Raw genomic sequence first — 16193 nt, forward strand, 5'->3', positions numbered from 1 at the left:
TGAGGAGACATTTCTGCTCAGAAAGAGCAGTCAGGCACTGGGACGGGTTGCCCAGGGAGGTGGTGGAGTCACCGTCCCTGGGGGTGTTCAGGGAAATGTTGGACGTGGTGCTTGGGGATGTGGTTTAGTGGTGACACTGGTGGTAGGGGTACGGTTGGACCAGGTGATTTCGGAGGGCTTTTCCAACCCTAATGGTTCTGTCCTGTACCGTGGGGATACCCATATGAATGCAATAACAATCCCAAGACAGGCTTCAAGTGTGCGGAGAAGACAAATCCAACTAACTGCTGGCGTGCAGGACCATAACTTTGTGCAAGCCCAGAGGGCTGGGAGAGGATTCCACCCTGCTTGGGGACCGCGAGCAGCACCTCACCGCGGGCAGACCCCCACAGGGGCGCGGCGGGAGGCAGAGAACCCGAACCCTCCCTCCCTCCCCAACATGGCGGCGCCGCCTCCCCCTCTCCTCCCCCGCTGCCCGCCGCCATCACGGCGCAGGGGCCGCCGGGAGGGGAGGGCCGAGCTGAGCCGAGCCGAGCCGAGCCGGGCCAAGCCGTGCCGATCCCAGCCGAGCCGTGCCGGGCCGGGCCGTGCCGCTTTCCCCGCGGCCCTGAGGCAGGGCGGCCGGGCGGCGGTGGGCGCCGTGGGGCTGCGGGAGCGGCTGGCGCTCCCCGCCTTCCTCTCCGTGTCGCTCCGCGCTCAGGCCCGGGAGGACGGACTCCCCCCTCGCCCCCTCCCACCCTCTCCGCCCCGGGCGGCGGCGGAGGAGGCGGCGGGGAGCGGGGAGGCAGCGGAAGGAGCAGGTGAGGGCGGCCGGGCCGGGAGGGGACGGGGACGGGGTGAGGTGAGGGGGGGGGGGGGGGGGGGTGCCGTTGAGCCTCCCTCCTGCTCGGCCGTTGAGTGTGGTTATTTATTTATTTATTTATTTATTTTTAATTATGTTTTGTTCGCTTTTATGGTTTGTTTTCGGCCTCCTCCCGCTTTTCTGAAGGAGCGGCAGGGTCGCCATTTCCTCGGCGCGGCCGCGACCCGCCCGGGGCCTCGCCGCCGGCTTTTCTCCCTCAGCCCTCGCCTGCGCTGTGGGGCCTCATGCTGAGGGGCTGGGGGGGTGCAGCAGGAGCAGGCAGGGCCCGGCAGCCTCGCAGGGCCCTTTCTGTAAGGGTTCAGCGCCGTGCCCCTCGGCAGGAGGGCTCGCCCTGCCGTCAGGGCCTGTCTGCGGGCTGCAGGGGTGGATTAGCGGGTGGCCGAGCCCTCAGGAACCAGCCGTGCTCTTCAGGGTGTCCCACTGCCCCAGCACCGTAACGTGGCTGTCCGGTTCGCAGATAACATCTCCAACCTTTAAGGGCTAATCCAGCTTGGATCTGCCCCCGCCAGGCTGTCTCTTACCCTGCTAAAACATCATCTTTGAGCACGAGGGCTTCGCTAGGCAAGGCACGAAACGCTGCAGACCTTCTTCTATCATCCTAGGCCCTGGTTCTTTTATTTTTGTTACCTGTCGGATGCCAAGCGTGGTTTTATGCAGGTGGAAACATAATTGGCAGTTCCTCATCCTTGCCAACGGAGAAAAGCCATGTGTTAAATGAGAGGGGTGGCTTCGAGTTAGCAGGGCGATGGGTTGGCAGCGTGGGGCTGTGAAAGTAAGCTCGGAATAATTTTGAGTCTTCTGTCAAGCAGACTTCTCTGTGTGGGTTGAAGATCGCTAGACTGGCATCCCATAAAAGTACAGCTAGTATTTGAGGTGTGTTTTTTTTTTTTTTTTTTGCAAGTTGGTTAACTACACGTTTTACTATTTTTAACGTTATCTTTAGGTAGTGGAACTGTGGAGCTCCTTCAGGTATCCCTGTTTGATTAGCATCTTGTCACAGAAAATGTTAGCCTTGTAATTAGAAGCAAAACCCTTTCAGCTCAAAATCTCTTCATTTGGGAAAAAGAAAGGGGAGTTCTGCCCCTTTTCCTCTTTCCAAGCTGTTATTTAGTCATCAGCGGTTATCAGTAATTTAGTTTATCCTAGAGTTTTAATCTGGTTGTGTCTGAAGTTGTATTAGATTTTAATTTTTAAAGTTTGATTGTTACTTTAAATGGAATATTATTTGTCATTTTACAGGTAGGATATTTGACATAATACTTAGCTTGTGTGTGGTGTACATGTATGCATGCAAACTTGCCAGTCATGTTTTGGACTTTTTAAAGAGATCTCATCTCTTTACAGAGTTTTGTGAACTTTGCTTTTGTTGAATTTTGTTATGTCTTAGCTACTAGTCTACTTGTAGAAGTAGGATTGGTTTTTGCAGAGTACTGGATTAGTTTTTTTTGGGGGGGGGAAAGCAGATGTTTCAGATGTGTTTCACTTGATTGTGGCTTATCTAATATCATACTTCTATTGAAGAAAAATGTCAAGCATGCTTGACCCCAAAATGTAGCAGTACTGGTAACAAACACACAGAATTTCTACGAATATTATGTCAATCATAACACATTTCACTGATTTCAGTTCCTTGGGTAGTGCCTGTAGGTATACTCAAATCTATCCACGTTTAGGATTTATTCATAAGGTAACCCCCTGAGGTATATTTCACTTCAAATTGTAGTATAGATAGTGTCCTTAACTGATTGCCACAGTGGGAGACAAAGTTCCTGCATTAAAGAATAACGTAGATTTATCTATCATTAAACAAGTTATCATAGTGTTAAAGTACTTCTGATTTATGAGATTTATTCCTGCAGATGTTATTCATGTATGGAAAAGTAATAATGCTGTATAGTTTCTACAGTTAAAATCATAGCTCAAGAATTTGATTTATTAATATAAAGTTGATTTCCATAGTGTCTTATCCTTCCTATTACGGGACCTAGCGTATTTGTTAGTAGAAGGAAGCTGTTCCAGAAGTTGAAGATACTTCAGAAACGCTAAGTAGATTTAGCAATGCAGTGCTGTGTACCTGAAGTAAAGAAATCCGTAAGTTTTACTTGGAAAAAAATATAGTCATTGTTGTAAGTATTTGAAATATTGAACGGGAAACCTGACTGCTTGAGGCCCAGTCCGCACTGATGCTCGGTGTTGTCTGATCCACGTGAGTGTTTGGTAAGGCGATGGTAGTTTGGGAACAGGAGTTGGATGGAAAGGAGCCATCAGTGTGGGAGGAATAGCAGGATCATGATCAAGAAGGGTAAAGCAGTGTAAGATGAAAACGGGGAAGAACTGAGCAAGTTACAGGATTTTTTTTTATTTATCTATTGGGTGTTGAATTGTAATTGTTTATCCGTTAACTCGCCACCTGAAAAATTTGGAAGTGAAATATTTCACTTAAATTTTTCTGGTCCTTTCCCCCTCGCTATGCTTTCTATAAGCAAGGGGAGCATTTCTATGCTTGCCAGTAATACAAAACCACCACTTTTCATCTAAAATCTCAATCGCAGCATTGTTCTTATAGTCTCTGTTTATCTGACTTGCTTGGTCTTTGGGAGAATGCGAATGGGAGTGCCTGCATATGCAGATACAGTCTCTGAGATGCGATGTGTGTGTGCAGTGCGTGAATATTCCTCGATTTGTCTCTGGATAACATGCCCGGGCTCTGATCCTGCAGCCTGCAGAACAGGTCTATTCTCCTACAAGTGAAATCTCATCGTGTGGTTCTGGTGGCAGGAGTGAGGCCCTCGTGTGATAACCTGTGCTTACAGAAAGTAACGAGCTGTCCAGTCCCAGCATACTGTTTTGGTTTGCTTGAAATAGTTTCTCGTGAAATATATCTTCTGTTAACAAACTATCTGTTTTTAATAGCAAACTAGTGGGTATGGGAGGGAACTAAGAACTGACAGAATGTTACCTGGTTTTTATTTTCACATTCCAAGTTTTTATTTTATTTAAAAGCACCTTTTCCCCCCCCTTTTTTTTTTTTTTTCCCTAACCTTAGAAGATTCAGGGTTGGATGGTGTTCTCTTGATTTCCTTGTAAGTAGTTATCAGGCCAATTACAGGGAAGTTGGCAGTTGGAATGAAATAATCTGTTCAGTTATTATATTGCCCCCTTAATCCTCTCCGTGTTTACAATTACCCTTTTAAGCCTGGTCATCATCATAATTTCCTATCGAGGTGAATTCCAAGAAGGTACTAGTTACTGGGTAAAGGGCGACATTTTAAAATATCTGTATATATCTTTTGCCTCTGTTTTTCATGGAAATGAAAGGATGTTCAAGTTAGGAGGCCAAACGTTTGTAAATTTTTCACATCTGTATACTGCTGTCATGTCACTGTGCTGTACTTATGTATTAGGTGCACCCATTTTATCTGTCTTTCATGTGTTGAATCCCCCCTCCCCCTCTGCCATTGCCAGTGCCGTTCTTCTAACCTTTTTTTGTTTCAGATATGGCTCTTTTTACTGTAACCGTTTAAACCAAATTCAGTATTTGGTATGTGATCGCCTATAATAAAAATGCTTCTGCATATGTCAGTATATTTTTGTATCCTCCGAAGGGTGTAGCTGCATGGAACTTGACAAATTCAGCGGGTTTTTTGCTAAAATACAGCGGGGATCAGTCCTGAAACAGAAGGGTGCTCAGCTAGATTAGTTGTGGTATTGTTTTGCTTTCTAACTTTAATGGTTTATCCTGTCAGACTTTATAACTACTGCTGCACATTGAGCTGTCCACAATGACTCCTAATTGTTTTTCTCGGAAGACTGGACTAATTTGAACTCATCAAGTATTTAGATAAAATCATTTCTTCTTGTGTGCATTACATTATATTTATTTGCATTTCATCTGCTGTTGTATTACTTGATTTCCTAACTCAATTAGATCTCTCTGGAAATCTCCACAGTTTTTACTAACCCAAATAATTTCCTTCTACTGGCAAATTCTCCTGTTTCACTGTCTGCTTCCATCCTCAAGAGCACTAATGAATGTTAACCATTGTTTTTAATGTCTGGTACACACCACATGGTTAACTTTTTGCCCTCTGAGCATCTTGGTTAAGGTCTAGGTTATATCAACCCTACCTGGGTGATTCTTCAGATAATCCAAGGCTTAGAAGTAGTCACTAGAGCTGAGAAATCTCACAAATACATAGCATAAGCTTTCTTCTGTTGTCTATAAAATGAGGTAAAGTACTTAGCAAGAGCTTCAGCCCAGTTTTGTTTGTAGAAAGTGGACGGATGTCAGCTTCTAGGGAGGTCTCGCCATTGAAGTAACAGTAGGATTCAGAAATTTCACCAAGCTACAAGGAAAATAAGCAGGTATTATCAAACTTTGAAGTGTAAAATGTAAGTCACAGCAGTGATACGTTTTCTATGCAGTTGTACACGTTTATACCTTATTATTACTTTTTTACTGTAGAATGGAAGCTTACAGTCAATGCTATGGGAGCGTGCTGCTGGTCAGATGAGTGGCATTTGGTACTAACCCAGCGTGGTGGGGGCTAGTTTAAAAATGTATTCTGACTGTATGGACGAGCTTTTTGGCATTTGAGGCTCTTGTTTGGGTGTAAGAAATCAGCTGAAGTGCGTGTGCACTGAGCGCAGTAACACGGGGATGGGGCAGAAGAGAGCAGAAAGGCAGCAGGTTGGTGTTGAGCTAATCGTGTTACATTGACTAATGAGCTCCAGAGTGGTAGCGTTTGGCTGTATAACAAAGAGGTGGCTTCTTGAGCTGCATGGAAATTGTCCTGCAACTGGCAGACTTTCCCAAATTTGTGTTGTTTCCGTGCAAGTTGATAACACTTAAAGAACGCACAATAGATCCTGGAGCCCATCGTCTCCTTTTTCAATAACCCGTCTCTATTGCCCAGCATCATGCTTTATTTTTAGATTGTTTTCTTCCTGTTTTCAATAACACCTTTTTTTTTCTCAGGTAAGATAAATGATAAATTGTGACTTCTTATTTGTCAAATGTGTGCTGTATTTGCTTCAAAATCTACTTTTTTTTTTTTTTTAATTAAACAGTTACTTATTGGGAAGCCTAATAGTTGTATTACTTTTTTTTTTTTTTTTAATATATTTGGCTAGTTCCAAATAGTTGAGTGATATAAATCAGTAAGAAGTAAAGAGTGTGGATGATGTCAAGGTGGTTTTCAATAGGGTGTCATGCATAACTAAGGGAAAAAAAAAAAAAAAAAAAAAGGAACTCTCATTTTCAGACACGCTTCTGAAAATGGGAGCCATTTTTAGTAGTTGGAATCTTTCGGAGAGGTCGGTGAAGTAATGTTAAAAGTTCTTTTCGCTTCAAGTCACTTGAATTGGTGCAGAAAAATACATGATCAAGGAAAGCATCTGTACTGTGTATTGTTTGCTACCTAAACGAATAACATTATATGATCTTTCCCAAAGGGAAGCTGAAGAATCCAAAGCAGGTCATAAAATAAAGTGAAAAATGATCATTACTGGTGTTCTGCTGAGTAGTTTGAATCAGAGACATTCCTTGTAATTAAATACATTTCACTCATTTATGACTTCTGTTTCTTTCTTCATCACCTCTGCAGCAACTCTTGCAACGCGTATCATACTATTTTATTCATGTGAGTTCAGTGTCAACAGCCCCAGACTGAAGGATTTTACAGTTTTGCTTTTTTTTTTTGGTTGAAGTAGTACAAAATGTCAAAAATTAGAAGGAAGGTCACAGTGGAAAATACCAAGACCATATCCGATAGCACATCCCGAAGACCCAGTGTGTTTGAAAGGCTTGGACCCAGCACTGGAAGTACTGCAGAGGTGAGTTGTGAAAGCATTCTTCTTTTCCTCCCCACCCCAGCATCTTCTTTTCCAGGATTTAGATGGTGGGAAAACGTAGCTCACAAGTGCCAAATACTCAGATGTCACAGGTGTTAGTAAAGGTGAAAAGAACTCCTTAACTCATGGATGTTCAAAATACTAATGCTAGAGTTTTCAAATAAAGTGTGTTGTCCCAGCTTCTGGACAGGAGCAGTAGTACTGTACATTTTAATACTGTTTCCACCAACCTAATTTTTTCTCTGCCAGACCTGATTCTCGTTGTTGATCTTCTTTTTTTTTTTTTTTTTTTGAGTTATATTACTGGTGGACAGAAAGTAGAGATAAATGGGAGTTAATGTGGAGTCATTTGTTTGTTCTGCCACACTCACACCGATGGTATTTCCAGAAATGAGTGTGAAATTCACCCAGTGATGTCTGTCTCTTAGACACAGTGCCGTAACTGGCTGAAGACTGGCAACTGCCTCTATGGGAACACATGTAGATTCGTACATGGCCCTTCACCACGAGGTAAAGGCTATAGCAGCAGTTATAGAAGGTAAATCAAGAACTCACTTTGAATTCTTCACATGCTGTAGGAAAATAGCTTTTGCAACTATGTCTTCTGTTCTTTTGTGTTTTTTGGTTTTGTTTTGTTTTTTTTAATAATGAAATGCTGTGGTGTGCCTAATGGTGTGTTTTATCAATAACCACTTGTATTGCGAAGCTGCTCAAAACAGTTGATTTGGCAACCTGCAGTGGGTTTTCCCAGGATTTTTGTGTGTATGTAACTTTAAAAAGACCACTGGATGCAGATTAATTCCTTACATTACTTGAAATAAGGAAATCAAGTATCATAAAAAAATATTTTTTTATATGTGTAGTGTCACTGCAGCTTCTGATACACCTTTCTGTCCTTTACTAAAATACTGTTTTGTAACTACTTACAGCAATAATTGCATATTTGTAGCCCTTCTGCCTTCACTGTACTGTTTGATTAAGGTGTATAACCTTTCTAGCTGTGAGAAAACACTTCTCTTCAAAACACAGTGTTGTAACTTCGTTAGCTGTAGGCTAAATATCCTATATCAAAACAAGAGATGCTAAAAGTTACTACTTTTTTTCAGAAAACAGAATTTTTACTGTTACTCCCACGTTACTCTCATTTTAAAATGCGTTTTTTCCCACTGTCCCCTGTATGGTGTAACACCGTGCCTGTCAGCTGAAACTAAACGTAGCAGTAAGTTTGTACTATTAATTTTATAAAGGACAAAAAAAAAAACAAGCAAACACAGTCATTTGTAGAGAATGAAGACTTCATAGAAAGGGTAACCATGCAAAAACTCTGCTGTTTCCTGAGCTACAGTGATGTCAGTGTTACCTTTAGATTACAGGCGGGTGCACTGAAGCATCAAAATGTAAAGCAACTTGGTGAAGGTCAAACAGGAAGGTTGGCTTGATGTTCTTTCCTGCTCTTGTGCCATACTCTTAGGATGATCTTGACTTTGCTTGTTTGATCTTCTAACGTGGCAGCCTCTGGGATACGAAATACATCACTAAGCTTGATGTTTATTTCGCTGTGCGAAAGATCTTACTCTGCTCTGTGCTGAATGTTCCAAATGGGGGCAAAAAAAAAAAAATAATTTATTGGTAGAGATTAAATTAAAAAACTTCAATGTAGCATGCTGCTTTCTCCTTGCTTTCAGAGTTTGGAACGCACAGTTTGTGGTTCTGCTTGGTCATTTGAAGAGAAGTCACCTTTCTTTTAATGACTAAAGCCTTGTTACTGCCGCACTGTCACCACTAACACTTAAGAACAACGCTGATTTACTTACTACTAACTTTTTCTTCCTATTAGGAATGTACTAAAAAAAGTCAAAGGATGGTTCTTGCTGCTCATTTGGCTGATATGTTCAACATTTTAATAAAGATGTTCGTAAAGGAAAAAATAAAAAACAAGGGGCAGGGGGGCAAGCCCTCCTACTAGAACAGACAAATGAAAAAAGCACACTTGTCTTCAGACGATTCTACTGAGAGCTCTTGGCTAGGCACAGAAGAAGCTGTTTTACTTGCATAATAGAAGTTTTTATGCTATTCAACAACATTTTACAAATGTATCCAGGTAGTTTAAATGTAATTTTATTGGCTTTGTGCAAGTCAAGCTAATGCTGATTCCACACCAGTTCAGTTTAAGCAGTATTCCTATTCACATGTCTGGGACGTGCTGGTGGTGTGGCCACACGTGTGTTCAGCGTTCACTGCTGGCAGTCTTTTGTCTGCTTTGCAGGCAGTTTGGTAGGACATGGCCCATCATTATCCCTTCCTTGCTCCTCCTATTTCATACCTGTCTGAATAAAGTCCCATTGTTAATGGTTTTTCTGACCATAATTCTTCCCTTGGTTCAAATCATCACCAGACAATAGGAAAATTTGACTCTAAAATGTGAAAAAAGCCTTCTAAAGGTAGTGTGTGTGTTTCAGCATTAATGCTGCTTCTCACATCATGAGTTTTCATCCTTCTGTTTAAAACAACTAGCATGTTTTTACATGTAAAACTTTGCTGATAAGCATAGTAAGAACCCAGTACTAGACCTGCCCTTCCAGGCATCTGAAAGAAGCAGCAGCTAATAAAGGAAGAGCCGTGTGTAAACATGCTGTCCCGCGAGGAATTTTGCTCTGCCCATGGATTGGCAGCTATCCCATCCGTCTTAGATTATTGTCAGGATCTGTGCCATCGTAGTACCTGTCTCTTTCCTGAACCTCTTAATTCTGCATCCTTACACAGGGTTTAAAAAATAAACAAGCAACAGTAGGAGGTAAGAACGTATGAATTTTAAAAAGTACAAACACTGTTGCACAGGAAACTGAAACCAGGACAGTGTCTCATGAGCACTGAGTTATTATATACATGAAATGCTAATCTGGCTGTACACACCCACGTGCACACACACACAAATTCTCTGCTGGGCGTACTGTAATGTGTGCCTGCTGCTAGCAGACATCTCCCAGAGTTGGGAGATAGGTACAGAAGCAGATGGAGGTGCTGTTCAAATGTGCATTTCTCCTGGAGAACTGAGCTGCAGCAGGAAATAACACTGTTTAAAATCACATAACTGCACTGCTTAAAATTGGAAACGGTGAAATTCAGCGGTTTTGGCCTTGCTTAAAATATGGGCCCCTCCCAAAATGTTAATTCATTAAAGTTATTTTTCATTTAGTTTTCTTCTTTCATTGTACAGTGGTAATACTGTGCAGCCTTTTGTGCAGAAGGTTCTACCAGTTACAATGTAAACTTACAGTCTTAAACTGTAGAATTAAAATCATGTATTTTTAGGGGTGAAATTCAGCAGCATGCATTACCTGGAATAAACAAAAACCCCTTTTGGAAGGGAAGAAAAAAGCAAGTGCATCAGTAGGCCATTTATAAAAACAAAAATTGTGGTGCACCTGAAGGGAAAACTAGTTAGTAGACCAGCTTGTTTTTCTGTGCATAAGCCAAAGCATCTGAAAGAGTCACAGCTTCCTGAGTAATTATTTCCTCAATAACATGAGATTGAAAATTTGGCAAATATTTGATATTTTTGGCTTTTATGCTATAATACTTGGGGGGAAGGAGGGCAGTGTGTGGACCAACTGGATGGTTACCTTGACTTTGCTCCAGTCTTCTCCCAAAGCTGTAAAACAAAACAAAAACAAAACGAACAAAAAAGATAAAAACAAAACAAACCCAAGAGCACAACACAACCCTGAAGCTGTAGCTTTTTTCATTCCTGTGATTTCTTGATGACTTTTATAATCTTAAAGCAGATTTAAATACTGTTTTAATAAAATAAGTTTTTTCTTCCCTCCCTTCCACACTGGAAAAGGGTGTTAATTGAAGGTGATACGGTTTGCATTATTTTTTTCCACTCCAGCATATAACTTCAATAAATATCACAGTATTATACGTCTGTCTGGAAAATGTGTGGGCTACATTGTAAGTTCTCTTGCTTTCTCCTTCAGCTACCAAGTTTTCCTGAGAATTGCTCTTCTTGAGGAATAATAATTACAAGTACACTATCTGTAATCTCCTTGCCTTTGAAATTGATTTTCAGTTTCGCAAATCTGGATCCTTTGTGCCATACCTGAAACACTATTAAAAATCTAAGCTTTGAATTGCCACTTTAATATTGAAAGCTGGTCTGCATGTGGAGGTAGCTGATGGTTTGGAACGCCTCAGAGAATTTTTGTCATACAAAGGAATTCTGTTTCTAAGATGGGAGGGGAAAAAAAAAAAAAAGATACTGAATTACAACCTTTACAAAAGCCAGATACTTTAAAGATGATATAGTCGTGTGTGCAAGGAAGGTAACTTGTTTATATTAGTATGCTGGATATTTTTTTGATCCTTGTTAGTGCTGAAAGAAGCAGCACGCTACTGTTTTGTACCATTCCTCTGATCTAGACTGACCTGTATTTGCAGTTTCATGAAGAATTAAACGCATTTAAAAATGAGAGCAGTCACTGGTCTTTTTCTTTTTATATACTAAGGCACACAACATTGTGACATTGTTTAAAGAATTAAATACAGGTAACATTGCAAAGGAGGAAGTAGAAACAAATTACTGTGTTCCAAAGGTGCACTGGTTGAAAATGAAATCATGTTAATTTAAATATTTTAATATGCCTAAGCTGGGAAATAAAGTTTTCCTACTGTATGTTATGTGATAGGAAGGATGGAAGAAAGAACTCGTTCTAAATGGAAACTAATTCAGTTGGAAAAAAAAAAAAAGGCAAATGCAAATTACATTATCCAAATATTAGATAAACTCTTTTAATCAACTAAAGTAGCATTTTTAACTCTTTCTTTAGTATAAACTGATGGATGCAGATCCAGTACTTCCATATAACCATTTCACAAAAGAATCTGTAATTAATTAAAAGTAATTAAAGAATTCTGTAATTTGGTACAAAAGTACCAAATTTGGTTTCAAGACAGATTTATATGAAGATAAAATATGTTTTCTTGAACCCAGACATCATCTGAAGCAGCTCCTATGTCCTTTTTGCTTAGGAACTTGTTTAAATTCAAGAGTTGTTCTCCTTTTAACCTATAGGGTGTGTGTATATATATATATATATATATACACACACACACATATATATATATTTAACCTAATCTATTTAACCTATAATAAGAAGTTGATAAATCAGATTCTGAATCCATACAAGGAGGTGATGAAATTATAAAGATACCTTGTAGTAGTGTAGGATATTCCCCTTCCCACGTCACAGTAATACATTTTACAGAAGATACACAGTTGTAAGACTAGTAGAGTTTTAAAATTAAATAATGAAATAGTTATGTTACTTCAAGATGGAAAATGAAGGAGGCCTCCAAGAGTGAATTTCTGATGCACGGCCTTGCAGCAGCCATTCTTTGTGTAGCAGTCCGACCAAGGTCATGGGAGGATGGCAATTAGGGCAGATGATCTCCACTTCTGCATTTGGAGTTGTGCTTTTATGTGACTAACTGCTAGTCTACAGTAGTTTGACTCTGCAATAATTTCATGTATATAAATCAGTGCAGCTTAGCACATGGAGAAGGCTAAAGATAACTGGAAAGATTTGGCCTGAATGATTGTGAAACGTTTGCATGATGGTCAGAAAAGAGGATTTGTTGTGGCTAGGATCAGCTAAAGCTGATTTAAAGTGGTCACTGAGCCATGACATAGTACCATGTATACATACAAGTAATCTTACTTCCTAGAGTCAAGTCTTCCTTGATGTTCTGAAAGAGTTTTGGTTTTCATTTGTTTTTTCTTTGAGTGCTTTAAGCCCATTAGAACTGAATACTTATTTTTCATCCTTATTGCTTTTGGTGGGAGGTTTAGATCTCTGTCTATATTAATGACAAAAATAGTTAAAAGATTCTATTTCTTTAAAAATGATCCCATAGAACTGGTCATATCATGTTTCTGTATTATACAGGTCACCAGAAAGGCCTACTGGAGATCTTCGGGAAAGAATGAAGAACAAACGTCAAGACGTTGAGGCTGAGCCACAGAAACGAAGTACAGAGGAATCGTCCTCTCCTGTTAGGGTAAGAATGGAGTTTGCAGAACTCCAGAATCCCTCAGTAGCAATTGGGCACTGTGTCCTAGAAACCTGATTGTGGTGCTTTGTAATACTTGAAATGTTTAACAAATTGATGATGTTGTACATAGTATGTGGCATATTTCATTATGAAGTGTCATAATAGTTGTAATTGAAATTTTATAGCACTGTTTGGTCTTTTGGTTCTCAGAGATTTTATAAGTCCTACAGACTAAAATGCCATAAATACTGATGAACAGCTGTTTAATAACAGTGCAGACTCTTCAATATTACCAAGAAAGCATACTGACCATTGTTCAAATCATCCATTATTTTTCCCCCTGACATTTATTCATATCCATTGTTTATGTGCATCCTGACTTCAGTTGTTCATCTCAAATTTGCATTTGATGAGACAACACAGTTATTGTTGGGCTGGTCCATTTCACCTTCCTCCTCACGTATTCATTAGCCATCCCGACTGCTCATTTTTGGATCTTGCAACAAATTAATTTTTCATCATTCTCACTTCATAAGCATCTTTCTGCAATCCTAACCCCCCTCAAATATCAAAATTTACTTTAAAATTGTGTTATATACTTCTGCACTGATGTTGCAAATAGGGACAGAGTTGGTAGTGTGATCCTGCCACCTGTGCTATCAGCATCAGTTTGTTCTTGTATCATGTTTTTTAAGACTTCCTATGAATAATGGTTAATTTTTCATTTTTTTTATTTTTGTGGAAAATCAGTTTTGCTTCTGCAGGTATTAACAGTATTCTTTTTTTTTTTTTTTTTTCCTCTGGATCTGTTTCTACTTGCTATGTAAAATGAATTTTTCTGTCAGGTGTAAATAAATCAACAGCAGCTGCTATCATTAAATTAACAGAATGGCTTACCTTCCAATCATGTTTTCAGTTGCTGTTAATTTGTGTAAAATTTCAGTCTTTTCTTTTCTTAAATGTGTTTCTTTTATTTTCTAATAGTTTGAATAAACTGTTTAGTTACTAAGTACATGGTTGGTGGGAAAAGTGTTTTTTTTTTTCCAACCATTATTAAAAATTTATTGTAACTTCTCTCCTGGTATAACTCTTAATTTTGATGTAATTCTGGGTTTGATTAGTTAACCCCGCTGCTTTTTATAGTGTTCTATTCATGTAATAATAAAATACTCTTAAACAACTAAACCCCAAATAAAGGTGAACTGGAAACAGGAGTCAAAAGGAACTGGAGAATTAGAGCATCTGTTAAAGTACCAAAGAGTTATTTACAGGATAAGCACACGGCAGAGAAAAAATTGCTCTGCTTCAGTCTCATAAAACAGAAGGCTGAGGAAACTGCTGAGGTTTTTGTATTAATTGCACGGAGGCAACTGTGGAAAATATGGGATATCCAAAGAAAATATTCTGGAACAAATAGATGAAGAGGGACAGTCATCAAGAGTTGCATTGCAAAGAACCAGGATATCCAAAAGAACAGAAGACTGAAGTAACTGAACTGCTTACAGAAATCTTGCTCCATCAGTAGTTACTCTTACGGTGGAGATCTAATGATTGACGTTCTCATCTCTTACTAAAGCTTCTGGGATAACTGAGGAAACGGATAAGAAGTCTTAATTTCATTTTGAAATAATGCAAGGTAGCTTGTTTCATGAAAAGTTTCATAATTGTGGTTTGTTTGTGATTTTTTTTTCTTTTTAAATAAAGAAGAAAGAGCACTGTTCCTGCAGTCAAAATTTGTGCTTCGCTGATCTGCTAGCATTGAAACTTGACCAGAGAGTAGAGGTTGAAAGAAAACTGATATAAGTGAGATCTTAAATAGCTTCCTTTGAAACAAAGCTTTTGAGGAATAGATAGGTGAATAACAAGCATAATATCAAAAGTTTTAGAAGCCAGATAAAGGGAAAATTTTAGATTACTTTAAAATGAGGTTGCAGAAAATGCTATGGTGCTTCATCTAAAGAGATTCTACTTTTTAAGAATGGAAAAACGATGGACATCCCAAATGTTAAACTTTGCAGAAGATATGAGGATACTAACTGAGATAAATAAAGTCAGAGGAATGCCATAGGGACTGCGGAAAAGATTTTCAACAGTACAATGGCAGATGAAACATGGTGTTGGCGAGTGCAAGGTAATGCACAGTGAAGGAAGTATTTACGACAAAAAATATATGAATTAATATTTTTAAAGTAACCAAAACCATACAGTAGAAAAAGTTATTGTGGACAGCTCAATGAAATCATCTGTTCAAAGTACAGTCACAGAAACAAAATGCTCAGTAATATAAAAACGGAATAGAAAATTATCACTGCTATGCTGTAGGAATTAATGGTCCAGTTTTATTTGAAATGCTGTTTGGTTATGATCACCTGTATGCAAGACAATACAGTCCAAGGTCTTTTTGAAGTGAGCAAGGGGTGGGGAGGAGACTGCGGAGAGGAGAAGAAAGGAGTTGTGGCGAATGCATATAATGTATGGTTGAGAGAATGTAAACTAGATGCGTCTTATTCGTACTTTATCCCAGCAGAAACAATAGCAAGTTTGAAAATAATGAGGGGAAATGCTATTTACATTACATATGACAATTCTACCTGATAGAGGTAGAAGATAGAGGCAAAAACATGAATAGGTTCCAAAAAAAAGTTGAGGAAGTAGAAGAGAAGAGATTTTCTGTGTTTGGAGACAGAGCTTTTGCTGGTTATTTTATATTTAGGAAGAAACTTCATAACCGGACAGCTTATAAAAATATATTTTCTATTATTTCTTCATGTCTTGTACTATTATTTTCAGAGACAATATGCTGTGTTACGTGGACAAATACAGCAAACGCAGTTGTTTTTGTGTTTTTTAGGTTTGTGTCGGAAATTACTTCAGTTCTGATGTTAGTGTATCAAATATGTTGCAAATAACTAGGATAGGTTCTTGCTGTTACCGTATTTAGTTGGAAATTTTCATGTTGAATTTTTCTCCGAATTCTGAGATAGTTACGTTGGAGTATTTGAAGCATTACATAAAGCAACTTCTGGGAGGTTTGTGTGATTTGGGAAACAGTGGGAAGAACTTAATTTACCTTTAGGGAAGGTTTTTGTAAGGAATATCTATCACTTGTTTTTTATCTGCTTTTTGTCACTGTGGCTTTTCAATATCTGCACTGGAAATAGAGGTCAGCGTTGTCTTCCATCTCTGAAATGGAATCAATACCTGTTCATTTCAGGGAAATGGAATACATTTTCTTGGACGTTTGTGCAATGTGCTAGTAATTTTCATCATAGAGGTATTGTACGTAGAGCAAAACAGTACTGTGCTTACCCAAAAGATGTGAGCTGTAATGCACAATAGCTTGTTCCGGAGTTAAAGTGAATTCTGAATTAGTTTATATTGCTGCTGCATGCACATGTGCTGACAAGGCTGAAACTGAAGCTTC

At 39.4% G+C, this 16193-nt stretch overlaps 1 protein-coding gene across 4 annotated transcripts in view; it reads left to right on the top strand.

Moving 5' to 3' along the window:
- Window positions 1–520: 520 nt before the first annotated feature.
- The window catches only part of ZC3H13 (zinc finger CCCH-type containing 13), a 47134-nt gene continuing 31461 nt past the window's right edge, over window positions 521–16193 (top strand). For 2 of the 4 annotated variants that reach the window (XM_082775173.1, XM_082775175.1), the window contains exons 1-4: window positions 521–800; window positions 6572–6697; window positions 7144–7253; window positions 12664–12775. In XM_082775173.1, coding sequence (XP_082631299.1) covers window positions 6581–6697; window positions 7144–7253; window positions 12664–12775 — 339 coding nt within the window. In that variant the 5' untranslated portion in view covers window positions 521–800; window positions 6572–6580. The remainder of the gene's footprint in view (window positions 801–6571; window positions 6698–7143; window positions 7254–12663; window positions 12776–16193) is intronic. The other 2 variants (XM_082775174.1, XM_082775176.1) reach the window with 2 other exon arrangements.

The sequence above is a fragment of the Aythya marila genome (assembly GCF_965140915.1).
Source record: "Aythya marila genome assembly, chromosome: 1".
NCBI lineage: Eukaryota > Metazoa > Chordata > Aves > Anseriformes > Anatidae > Aythya > Aythya marila.